General features: G+C 39.1%; 1 protein-coding gene across 2 annotated transcripts in view; it reads right to left on the reverse strand.

The window, feature by feature from the left end:
• RPTOR (regulatory associated protein of MTOR complex 1) overlaps positions 1-13,659 on the reverse strand; it is a 208,414-nt gene that overhangs the window by 5,995 nt on the left and 188,760 nt on the right. Inside the window, exons 24-29 of one of the 2 annotated variants that reach the window (XM_075216913.1) lie at positions 11,109-11,219; positions 9,772-9,877; positions 9,192-9,306; positions 4,026-4,150; positions 3,577-3,681; positions 316-363 (exon numbers count right to left, since the gene is read on the reverse strand). In XM_075216913.1, coding sequence (XP_075073014.1) covers positions 316-363; positions 3,577-3,681; positions 4,026-4,150; positions 9,192-9,306; positions 9,772-9,877; positions 11,109-11,219 — 610 coding nt within the window. The remainder of the gene's footprint in view (positions 1-315; positions 364-3,576; positions 3,682-4,025; positions 4,151-9,191; positions 9,307-9,771; positions 9,878-11,108; positions 11,220-13,659) is intronic. The other variant, XM_075216914.1, reaches the window with a different exon arrangement.

Consider the following 13,659-nt stretch of genomic DNA (forward strand, 5'->3'; position numbering starts at 1 on the left):
AAAGTACATCTGTAGTCACATAGTGGAAGCAGCCATTTTGTCTATTGGACCAATATTCATGAGAATGCTGTCAATCCACTCAATATGGTATATCTTAGGGATGGCACTGGCTCATAGTAAACTGATTTTCATGAATATTGGTTTAAACCACACATTGATGTCTCAAATGTGTGCAGACAATGGGGGCTTGCCGTACATAATGCCCAGTCATCTTGCCTAGCAGATAACCAATCAGGCTTACAGGGAACAAAAGCACACAGCTAATTGGTTCCCATGACACACACACAGGTCATAAAGGACTGAAGGTAAACTTACCCCCTTGCTTACTCCTGTCAAGATAAATGGAGACTCGTCGTGCCAGGCCTGTGGTTCAGGAAGGGGGAAAGAAGGGGCGAGAACCAGCAGGGGCGAGAACCAGCAGGGGCAGAATGCAGCAGCAAAGAGAAGCACAACGTTAGGGACACAAATCACACCTTACATGGCTACAGAAGCCAGCAACATGCTATCCCAGGGGCTTTCAGCAACCAAAAGTTTAGGAAACACAGAGACCCTCATCAAAAGCCATGTGCTACCCTTTTCCAAAACCTGAGGATGCCATTATTATATGTGAAGTTAGTTCATTTGGATGAGATGAAAGACATAGGAAAGTCCAACAGGAAGTGATTGTCAGGAAACAGAAAAATCAGCAAATAATTCAGATGCCCTTTTTAGCTAAGATATTTGCATACTTTTTGAGATGACACAGCACTGGCTCAGTGGTGACTAGCAACATAGCATGGGCAGGAGGGTAATCCATGACTGGACGGGGAGGTCTCCTCATCAGTGACAACACCCAGCGAGCCGTGGATTAAGCTCAGCAGAATAAGAGGTTGCACTGGTGTTTTATGTCATATTGGGGGGATGGCGTGGTCAGTTCTTTTTTATAAGAACTCATCCAATATGCTGAACATATCAAGTGGAACAATTGGCATCTCTGTGGACCCTGAAAAATTTCATGTTATCTGACCACTGGCAAATCATTTTTTTTTTTTTTTTTTAAAGCAAAATAGGATGAAAAGTAGATTTTTGTACATTCACTTAAATACTTTTTACAATGCAGCAGGGGGACAGAGGCAATGGGCTATATCCACGCTCTAAGAGGTACAGCACTGGATACAAAACACCTCATTCTTTCTCCTATAACCTTCTCCTCCCCAGTTCATCATTAGTCAGGCAAGTTAATCAATAGGGGGAAGCAATTACAGACAGACATCTCAGCATTCTTAGGTAGGCTGGTCTGTGTCCCTACAGAATCGGAGAAACAGGTATAATGGTAGGCACAAAAATCCTCTTTTCTCTGTCTGTGTTCGGGGATGGGATGTCCCAAAGTCATATAACAGTTCAGAATAAATTCCTAATAAAAAAACACCTAAAAGACTTTCCTGGGACAGGGAACTTACACTGTGTAGAACTTAGAAAAAAGATGTAGGAATAGCAAGGAGGCCACTTTGAAATTTGTTGAGGACTTCCAGACCCATAATGGGGGCATAAGGACATGACTGAATTAAAATACAGGATCCCGCTCATGCTTCAGAACAGATGACAGCAGCATTTAAAGTCCCTAAATAGTAGGACGGAAAGCTTTCCTGCACACTGGGTGCCTAGGAACCTGAGTTAGTAAAAAATTGTGAAGAAACAGGAATAAAAATCGGTACCCAAGTTGATGATATAGGACACCCAACCCCTGGGTATCAGCTAGTAATCCCAAAGACTTACTAATGCCTTAGAATTTTGTGCCTATTTGGAAGCTCAGTAGGATATATTCTTTGACTATGCTGTCCCCATGAAGCTAGCTTGGGACTAAGGACAAGTACCAGGACTGTTTGCTATTCGAAGTTAGAAATATTGCACCAAAAGATAGCACACTCAAGTCTATTCTGTGGGAGGAAGGTTTCCTTGCCTCCTATGGTATTCTTAGTTATAATATCCAGCTAAGACCTGAAAACAGGACTCTCCCTGAAAAAGTTAACGCAGATTGTGACTTTATAGTTGTGTTATCAACTGCTGCCACTCTTGACAAATCCACAGCAAACTGAATCAGGGGATCAATACGGGTTCCAGGAAAGACGCATTAGCTGCAATTGTGCCACCTGTATCTCCTGGGAAGAGATGAGGCACATGCAGGGGGCATCACTTTTAAAGCTGCTACCTTAGACTATGGGGCCTTGTAAGATGTGGTGGTGGGAATTGCACATTCGCCTTAGGCATGCCCACGGAAAAGGGTGGAATATGTGCTGCTCTGAAGTTGGATCCCCAATTTGCCTGAAGTGGCAGACACGCCACTTGTGTGATGGTGCTATAGGCTACTCGAGTGACGGAATACTGCTGTAGCAACATGCTACTTGCAGTATCCTCCAATTAGCTGCCTGTGTCACTTGTGCAGAATCTTATTGATCCTGGACCTCCCATTAGGAGTCTGCAGAGGAGTCCCTTTTTTACACCAGGGGTGGAATATAACCAATCATCTGTGTCCCCCTATTGCAGATGGAGGGATATATTCTACCCTTACAACAGATATTTAAAATATACTGAAGAGACACCAAAACAACCTCAGTGCAAGACACACAAACAAGGTGCAACTTTATAAAGACATAACCAAGAAGAGTAAATTTGCTACCAGTCCTACTGCATTATTAAGTTAAATGCTGTAAATGCTGTGATGGTAAAAGAGCTGATGCAATTTTTGTGCCACTAAATGCAGTGCTCTGTACACTATCAGTGATTGCTGTATGTGAAAACATATTATATGCTATGTGCAATTGCAATGTGTTAGTACTAAGTTGTGCTAAGGTAAATTCAGTAGTGTTGGAATAGGGAACATTGATATCTATGAAGAACCACTGGCCAGCTCAATGTAAATGCAGGAAAACATGAACATAACTGTTATACGGAAATTACACTGATCCGTAAGTTAGGTTAACACTCATTCTAAAACACATGTACTTACATTTGGTGTTAAATAAAGCTGGCAATAATTGAAAGGCATTCATAAGATTCTTTATAGATGGAGTACAGAGCTTTCACAAAGCTTGTAAAATGCAAAAAAAAGTAGCTTGTAAAGTTTTATATTTCATCTATATGAACATTCTGTTGTTCCAATAACTTTATTTTCTTCATTATAAATGTGCCAACAATATGATACTTACCTGAGCTACCCTGGGGATCCTGCAGGTCCTACCTCTAATAGTCAGAGCAAAGAATCACCTCTCCCCTTTTCAGAGCAGGCTTTTGTTTTATGGTAACGTTTTTCAGCAGCGTCAAGGCCTCTTCTCCCATTAATATGAATGAGAAGCTTACAGATGAGGGGAGTGTTGTTAAACAAAAGTCTGTCCCATGCCCTGTTCAAACTGTTAAGAGGATTTGTGGGACCTGCTGGTCCTTCGGGGGAGTTCTGGTAAGTGACATTTTACTATTTTACACATCTCACTTAACTCCACTCAAAACTAAGTTTTTAGTTTTAAATGGAATTATGCTTTCAGACTGGAGAAGACCAACAAAGATGTCACCATCCAAGAGCCTGTCACATTCATGGCTTACCTCGTGTAGAAGGCAGCATGTCAGACAGACCCTGCCAAGCAGTTACCATCTCGGGATTCTTTTCTAAATCAGCAAAGTTCTTCCACACTCGTATAGCACCATCATCTGAAGAGACAAAATAAACCTTATGGGCTGACCAAGACAGCAGAGAAACTCTCCAATGGGGTATATTTACTAAACTGTGAGCTTGAAAAAGTGGAGCTGTTGCCTATAGCAACCAATCAGATTCTAGCTGTCATTTTGTAGAATGTACTTAATAAATGATAACTAGAATCTGATTGGCTGCTACAGGCAACATCTCCACTTTTTCAAACCCGCAGTTTAGCATATATGTAAATAAATGTAGCAAACTATATATTCTTGTTGGCCTAACATATTTATGTATGGATACAAACAGACATGGACTCGAACCTTCAGTCCTAATCCCACTGTGTACTCCTACAACATACCTGTGGCACTCAGCAGCAGAGAGCAGTCCTGTCCATTCAGATATTCCATTGCTGTAATTCGGGTATACCGTGGGTTACCATTGTGAAAGTAATCCAGCTTCTCTCCTTTCTCCCAATCCCAGAAACTGCATTACAACCAAAGGAGGATTTATATATCAGGACTCTTATGTCAGAACAGAAACAGATTCCAAATATAGTTCACTTTCTTCATCAACTAAGTTTGCATCTGTAGGATACAGGACACACTATCTATGGGATAATGTACTAAATGGCAAGTTAACCTGTTAATTGAGATCCCGATACACAGATAAATTTACTGGGCTGCACCTCCACCAACAACGGAGGTCTGAAAAAAAAAAAAAAAAAGCTAGATGCTCATGTGATTGGCTCTTAGTAACTCTACCTGTAAAACTTACCTGGAGTCAGGTAGCTAAGGCACCTAAACCTCTGTTTAACCAAAGTTTTGAAGAAACTAAATTGCTCAATCAAGGTCCGGATATGTGGAAAGGGCCTATGAACAGCAGGAATGTTGGTTAAGATCATAGAGACATATGGTGGTTCAGGGGTGATGTTAAGATGGCAGCACAGAAAGTTGCCTGGGGATTAAAACATTTTAAACCAAGTCTGATCTCAATAGGTGCACAACTTCCCTTCCTAATAGGAAGTAATTGAAACAGAAGTGCAACAAAAAAAAAAGTGAGTAGCTTTCAAAACATAACATGTATGTCTGGATCAGTGCAGTGCAATGGATATTTGTAGATCATGCAACATTCAGGAGATATAAGGACTGTCTACTCTGTCTGCAGTTCTTGCATTCACATAGTGGGATTATTAGGTAACAGTGGGAAATTGTAATACTTTCTAGGTCTCAGTCACCATCTAAATTGTCACCAGTCCACCTAGCACATAGCAGAAGAGTAGTTTGGACTGCTGTAGAATCTAGAAGAGTTAGGACTATGGATAATAGACATATCCTAGCCACTTTCCCTTTATATAATTGATTTTCTGTTCTCATTGAGCATAAAAGTAATACTGAAGTTGTGGTTCTAGAAGAGGAGGCATGTTGTATGAGCCACTTGAAAGCTTTTTGGCTCTAGAGACTGTGATGCCCCCCAAGAAGAGCCAATTGAAGGCTGGAAGCTTGTCATCGGGGTTTCTGTTGGTATTTGGTCATGAAGGAAATGCAGAGCCTGCCAGGAGATACCGCTCAGAGAGAAAGTCTACCAAATCATACCTGAACAAGCCAAATTCAATCTGGGAGAATGTCCTTTGAACAGATGAGACCAAAATAGACCAAATTTTTGGGTAAAGAACATGCCTATGTTTGCTGAAAGCAAAATTAAGCTTACAAAGAAAAGAACATCTTCCCTACTATCAAACATGGAGGTGGTTCATTGATATTTTGAGGATGCTGTGTTGCATCTAGCACTGGGTACCTTAAAAGTGTGCATATCATCATGAAATCTGGAGATTACAAGATCATTTTGGAGCACAATGTTGAAACCAGTGTCAGAAAGCTGTGTCTCTGTTGACGGTACTGTGTCTTCCAACAGGATGCCAAACACTCTTCAGAAAACACCCAAGAATGATTAAAGATAAGAAGCTAGACATCAAGATTCATAGAACACTTGGTGAGAAATCTGAAAACAGCAAGTGGGAGAAGGCACCCTTCAAATCAAGGAGAACTGGAGCAGTTTGCACAAGAAAAGTGGACCAAACTGCCAGTAGAGGGATGCAGGAAGCTCATCCATGACTATAGGAAGTTGTTGATTAGTTATTATTACCAAAGACTGTGCTACCAAATATTAAGACTAGTGTGTCAATAATTTTGTCAGTAGCATTGACTTTAATTTTCAGTTTTTTGAAAACATTGCAAGGGTGTTCACAACTATGGCATAATGATAAGCATGACTGGGACATAATTAGTCCTGGTTAGAGGTGGTGTTTCTTTATGTGTAAAGAATGACATACAGGCAATGCAGTTAGGAATTAGAGAATTTGCTAACTCTATTTTTTTCCAAACAGGAACAATTTATAGACCACAAGACAAGGGATTGAAGAGATTACTAATAGAGGAAGCCACTGATATGTCAATGAAAGGTGTGGTGATAATTACAGTAGATTTCAATATGTCTGATGTCAACTGGAATCTGAGAATTGATTACACAGCCAGAAGTACTGACATTCTGGACTGCTTGCATGCGGCATCTCTAAAGCAATGAGTTAGGGACCCACCATGCAAGGAAGCAATCCTAGACATACCTCTCAAAAATATATCATAGGGCGTCATGTAGAATTGGATGCAATTTACATTAAAAAAGCAGACTTAAACTTTCCAAAAAAATACAGTATTTACCAGTGTAAGCAGAGAGACAAACACCATGAAAAATACGTATATTTAAATAAAGACCGCCGGAAACATACCCTCATTAACCCCTTTATTTCCCACCTAGCCCAAAGGGTGTGTTCCTCTTTTGTCTTCAAGGCTTACAAACGAACGATTTAAAATAAAATACCCCAAAAGCGACTGACAGGCTTAGGGGCATATTCAATTAGGTCCCGGAATCACGGTAACGCGCCGGAATGGGGTGCAAAGGTAATCACTGCAATAACGCTGATGTTTCTTCATATCCCATAGGGTTGCAAAGAAAAATCTGCGTTACTGCATTACCATATTACCTTCGGTAATGTGCACTTCGTGCGTTACTGCGATCACGGAACCTAATTGAATATGCCTCTTAATAGAGTCAATCAGTCTAATCAAACAGAGCAGCTTCACCCTGACTGGTCGGAGCGTGGAAAAGCCGCTCCGAATGGTTAGAAGTGGCTAAATGCACGAAGTACAGAAATGCAATGCATTTCATTCATACAATTGCATAAAAGTGCCACTGCACCAAAAAAGGTTTGAGATTTAAGAATGGTTGACTTTAGTCAAAAGAGAAATAATTTACTTGAATCTTTGACCAGATGGGAATTAACAAGTGAAGTCCAGGAACAGTGGAATAAATAAAATGCAACAGAACTCTGTACCAGATAGGTCAGTAAAAGCAGCAGGAAGAGGAAACCAATATGACTCTCCTAGGAAGTGACAGTTGTGGAAGCGCTTAGAAAACTGCATATAAAAAATATAGACAGACCCAATCAGAGGAGGATAGAAAAAAAATAAATCCATCTAAAACTTGCCAAGGAGAGACTAAACACACGCAAAGCCCAAGCAGATGAAAAGATTGCAGGCAGTAAAAAAAATACAATTTAAAAAATTAAACAAATAATGAAAGATTCTTTAGAAACATTACAGGAAAAGACAAAAAGGTAGAATAATAAGGTTAAAACTGAAAGAGTGGATATGTAGAAGGAGACAAAGAAAATTCAGTATGCCTAAATAATTATTTTTGCTATGTATTTATCGTTAAAAATTCAAAGGGGTCACCTAGAGTACACTAGAAGGGCAAGATGTACTGTAGACACAAATATATTGACTACAGAGGAAGTAGAGTATTAAAAGATCTAAGCAACATGCGTGCAGCACCATTAACCTGACATTTTAACCAATCACTGCTGACAGGAGTAATTCCAGGTGATTGGAGAATGGCATATGTAGTTCCACTACACAAAAAAAGGCAGCAGAGAAGACTACGTTCACTATAGACCTGTGATTCTCACATCAATAGTAGTTAAATTAATGGAATTAATGTTTAAAAAGAAAGAAATGTTGACAATTCAGAGTAATACAAATGATAAAATCTAAGACTGCTTGGATTCATTGCTAGGAGATCAGAAACACAATGTAGTAGATCTTCTTTGCACTCTTTAACCACAGTGAATAAGGGTGGATCTGTGGATATAGCTTTTAGCGATGTGTTTAAATACATCATTCCACAATAAAATTATTCACAAACCAAAAATAAATGGATTTGACTCAAAGATAGTAGAATGACTAAGGATTTGGCTAAAGCACAGGAGACGGAGTATTGGAGTCTATGGTGTAAAGCTCAGATGAAGAGGAGTGGCCTCAGGATCAGTCCTGGGTCTGTCTTTTATAATATATTCATTAGTGATATTACCAGTGGTTTACAGGGGAAGTTAGATTATAAATATTTAAAGAGGATATAAATATTTCTTAACCAAAAGAGAAATTAGAGGAATACAAGAGTGGAATCTTAAATGTAATATATCAAGATGTAAATTAGAACATGTATGATACAAAAATCCAAAAGCAGAATATAGAATGAATGGTGATGTAATGTCAACATCAAAAGAGGAAAAGGGATGTTGGAACCCTAGCTTCAGGTGACCGGAACCCTAGCTTCAGGTGACCGGAACCCTAGCTTCAGGTGACATGAAGGTAAGCACTGTAGTGATGCAGTGGGAAAAGCCAGTACAATACTTGGTTGTATAGGGAAAGGTATTAGTAGCAAGAGGAGGGAAGGGATATATTACCACTTTTTGGGTTACTGAATATTGTGTACAGTTCTTCTCCAAATACACATTAATAAAATAGAAACAATTCCGAGAAGGGCCTCTAAAAAAGTGCAAAACTTATCAGGAAACAAGGACAGCTTAGAGAGCAGGGACAGATGTGTTATGATAGAAAATAATTAATCAAGTTCAGGAAGGCACTACTTCTAAGAATATGAGGATCTCTGGAACAAGAAAACACGCTGTGAAATTTGAGAAAGAAAGACTGAAAGGTAACAAAGAAGTACATTTTCATAGTGCAGGATTGGCGATAGAGTATATAAAATAGTCTCCCTGCAGTTGTGGTAGGAACTTCACACAGTAAAGTAATGCAGTAGTGCATGAAAAAAACCATGACAAGACTATGATAAGATTAACAAGATTAACAAGAAACAGCTATCCTGCACATAAAAACACACAAAAAAGGCATACTAGGTGGACCTGTAAATCCTGTGTATAATGGAAGTTCTCCAAATGGCTTAAAGCGGTCTACTGTGGCTGACAATGTTCCAAAACTACTGCAAAGGTTGATATACAATATTATACTGTACACATATAAGCAGTACTCTTAGGCAAATCCTAAGGGAAAACATGTTTGATTGCATTTAACTGACTGGCTCTTTAATTACACGTCATTTTTTTTGACTGGACAGACTGTATTTCAACTATAACTTATTTATACTGAAATATTGTGCCTCAGTGTATTACCAGATACTGTCTTTGTCAGCAACTGCGATAGAGGAGGTGAATGGATGAAACTTCACTACAGAGGGAACTCCCGGATTTCGGTTAATAAATATCTGATCATCCAACCTGGTGATGCCTGTAAAAAGAAAAATATAAAATATGTTTTTTTTTATTTAGCTAGGACACACTGATTTTTCTCATGTTATCACTTCCCATGAGACTCTACGGCTCCTCACAGACCCGAGGCCTGAGTTCCCCCTGGCTGCTTCTCTCTATCTCACATATTAATAAATGGAGCTGGCTGCTGTAGGATGGATATTGATCTGGGACTGGACACTTGTCAGCTCAGATTAACTCTGCTTGGCAGGACAGGCGCCGTGTTAATACAGTCACAGACACTTAAAATCTCATATTAACACACACAGGAAAGAAAAATCTAATCCACAGAGTGTAACCCGGCCCTCATGGCAGGGAATCCGGGAAGGTAGAGAGACAGGGAAGGAGATACAGGAGAAACATCACATGAATCGGAGACATCAGGAAGAAAAAAACATTACTGTAAAAAGTTGCCGTTGTATGGGGTTTTAGTTGAAGCTCTCACCTTTTTGTAGGAGGCTTTGTGCTTGTTTCCTGACCTTGGCATTCCGCATGAAGCGCCACTCTCGTTCTTTGCGTACTTGACTCTCGACATCATGTTCTTCGGGCATCTGAGAGGACAGAGGGTAGGTTAGTTAATTAGCCTAGCAGGGAGAACGAGGAACCCAGAACATCTAACCCAACATAATGCACGACTCCTCAATGTCAGCTACAGGCAGATGTCACATTTTTTGGCTTCTCAAAACCAATACACACTTTTCCAGAAGACAGATCCTCACCTCAGAGGTGGTATAAGATCATCTGCTCTACATCTCTGAAATCCAAAAGTACGGCTATGCCCAAACACCATTATACATAACTTTTATAGTCTAAGAGCCTTATTCAGAGCTAGGAGTAAACCCAGCTAAAAGGTGCACCTTGGCAAAACCATGGAGGTAATTTAAAATGTGCGGATAAATTAAGGGTTGGGAGGGGGGAGCGTATCCTAGCTTAACTGTGTACTATATGAAAAAGTAACCAGTATTTTCCCTGCGTACATACAAAAAAATCAATATATTGCATTCACGCTGCTTGTATCACAACATGGTATGTCCACTATGTGCACTGCTTAGCTGAATTTGCTCCTAACTTTAGGCCAAACCTGCACAACAATGGATCAAATGCATAATATTATATTTGTTATGTTGTTAAAAAGGTCTTAAAAAGACCACGGTTTTACAATGGAAAATAGAAATAAACAAACTTGCGAATTTATTTTTAAAGAGTTGTAATGTTACACATTTTTCTGACCTTATAATGCAAATCAGAAGAAAAACAAACAAAATAACCCAAACATGATTATTCTGCTGAGTATTAAGTCATACCCATTTTAAAACACTTTTGAAAAATTAGAGCCTCATTTAAACCATTATTAGGCTCACAGCATGCCAATGTTCCATCCCATCCTATATTATTATTATTATTATCATTTATTTGTTAGGCGCCACAAGATTTCCGCAACGCCGTACACAGTACAAACAGTAGACTATACAGGGTGAAACAGTACAGAACAATAAACAAAAATATCAATACTTCAGAAACTCCAGGCAGGCTGCTGCAATAAGCATGGAGCAGAAGAACAGGTGAGGAGACAGGAGGGAAGAGGGTCAGTTTGGGCCCAATGGATGCCCTTTGAAGCCATTAAATGATAATAATAAAAATCTACTACTCTATACATTTACCACCACAATGGTGGTAGATCTGATGTAGATTAAATGTTTCACACAACAGGTGATAGCAGAGATTGGTATTAGATAAACTACTGCTGGTAAGTTAAACCAGTGACAATGTGCTTCACGTTACCTTCATAACTGGTTGAGCAAAGTACTTGGCACTCCAGTCACCAAAGCCAGTCTGCAGCGATCCCGATATGAATCCCTTGTGGGTAATAGCATCATCTCCATCTTCAGCAGTCTGGAGGGAGATTTGTGTTAGAGGTTGAAAATGCAAAAACCCATTTGTACCAATTACTGCTGTTGTTTTAGAAAGATGACTTATCAAGACAAAAAAAAAAACAAACAAACTATTTTTACAGCACAAACAATGATTAGTCAACGTAATGCTATTTTTGGGGTGTATTTGTCTTAAGTTGCAAGTTATTACAAAAAACCCTAGTAACCAAATTATTTATCCTCTTCCATTTATCAATTAGTTTACTATGCCTTATTGATTGGGAGACACTCTCTGGGTCCCAAATACAAATGCAAAGAATCAACAACAAAGAACCGTATGCAGAGACAGATTCATTATAAAAATGTATGAAACTTTAGAAAATAATCACTATAATTTATAAACACACAGGTGGAAAATGAAAGGGAACTCCACACAATAAAAAATAAATATATCCCTCACTGATAAAAGAATGATATGAAAATATTTTTTGTTATCTTTCCTTCTTCAGGTGGAAAAATAAATATATTAAAATGATTTCTAATATATCAACTTATGAGCGGAGCTGAACAGAGAGCCGAGTAGGCTGTCAAGGCTGTTAGTCTGTACTTTGTTGCAGCACACTACAATACAGTTAATTCTTAGTACTGTAGAGAAGCTGATAAATGTAAAGGTTGTAATTCACAATACAACAGAGCAAGAAGATTTTAATGCCAAATTCTCTTCTGCATGAAACAGTTTTGACAGAAGCCTCACATGTTATTGTGTGCTGTTGGAAGATCCTGCTCCTTTTACTATGTATCTCAGTCTCTGTCTTCCTGCTTCCTCCGTAAGTGAAGAGGACAGGTCACCATAATTAATTTCTCATATAATCCATTAAAGAACTCCATTAACGGGGTAGCAACTTTTCTAACTGTATATAGCATAGCAACATAATTAAAAAAAATGGTCTTCAAAATAATGTAAAAGAGGAAAATGTAACAAAAATATACAGAAGTTGGATGCATGTCATTTAGGGGTGTGTTTGACACTACTTTATTATCTGCACCAGTTTTATAGGGGACTCATACCACTATTCTATAGGACTGGAAAGAACAGGGGTTCCCCATGAGCACATCCTCACACCTTCTTCATCTCTTTACTGACATTGTGATACTCTGCCTGACTATAGACAGCCCTGTAACTAATTGAATATTCACATAAGTGGACAGATCCCCAAGATCAGCACATTTATCTCTGGAAATAATCGGTGTTGCAGCCCAAAAAAAAAATCAAACATAAGCTTCTCACACCCTAGTTGAATGCACCTTAAAAATGAATAACATTTGCAATCTTATGCCTCAATTAGGGAATATGAATTTATTTAAATATGTTGGATAACGCGACTAAGTCTGTAGGTTACGGTCGAGACTGCCGTCTTTTCCAATCTTTGCCGATGGCTAACATTCATAGAAATTGCATCATTAAACTAAAAGATGCTACTTCCAAAAATATTACAAAGCACATACAAATGTATTTCCATAACAGAATAATAGACAACTGTTACTAATTTAACAGGGACGGTCCCAGATTTGAAAGATGTAGCCCTGTTTTTCAGCACTGAGAAACTGCACAATAACAATTTTAATTTTTCTGCATATTAGATGACATTTTTACCCCCAGTTCTCATTGCTTTAGGCCTCATTGAGACGCAGTGAGGAAAACTTAAAATACAAATATGAATTACAGTCAAGTTCAATAAACATAATATGATGGGGACTGTAGTGATCCACGGTCTGCCAAGACATGGTCACAAGTGAGATGCTTGGATGCACTAAGACATTAGCAGTGTCCCTGTAAATGATTATACAATGTTGGTAATTATGTAGTAACCCTGACTGGCAATTTGTGGCATAGACACCATTAGAGATACCAGGCAGTAGTTATCATCATCATCATCATTTATTTATATAGCGCCACTAATTCCGTTATGTACAATAAATGTCCAGCATCTGTCTGTAATGGGAACATAATGGCACTGAAAACCTAAACCTGCAGTTGGAGGGCAGGGATGGAGGATGCACTGTACTCCCTTCTAGAATGGCCCAGATGACAGCACAATTAGGTCCTGCTCAGTTGGACATATCTGGCCTATGTGATCTTTGCTGTCCACTGAATGTGCACAGAATATCTGAATCATTATTCTAATCTGCACATCCACAAAATGGGCCAGGGCCAATAAGGAGTGTGCATGCAATGTGAATAGTTACTGAGTGAGCAGCTCACATTAAATAAAATATTCATGAGGAGCGGCCAGCTTTAGAGAGGCCAGGGAGTTGTCAGAGTGGCGTGTGAAGATATGAGTAAGTGGAAAGGAACACTCTGCTGTGTGAATTAGTGCCGTTCAGCTCTGCACCATGTTCTCAAAACCCATATTATATATCATGATATGTTGCAGTCTAAGGCAGTGAAAAGCCTGCTACCT

The sequence above is a fragment of the Mixophyes fleayi genome, chromosome 6, assembly GCF_038048845.1.
Source record: "Mixophyes fleayi isolate aMixFle1 chromosome 6, aMixFle1.hap1, whole genome shotgun sequence".
Classification (NCBI taxonomy): Eukaryota; Metazoa; Chordata; class Amphibia; order Anura; family Limnodynastidae; genus Mixophyes; species Mixophyes fleayi.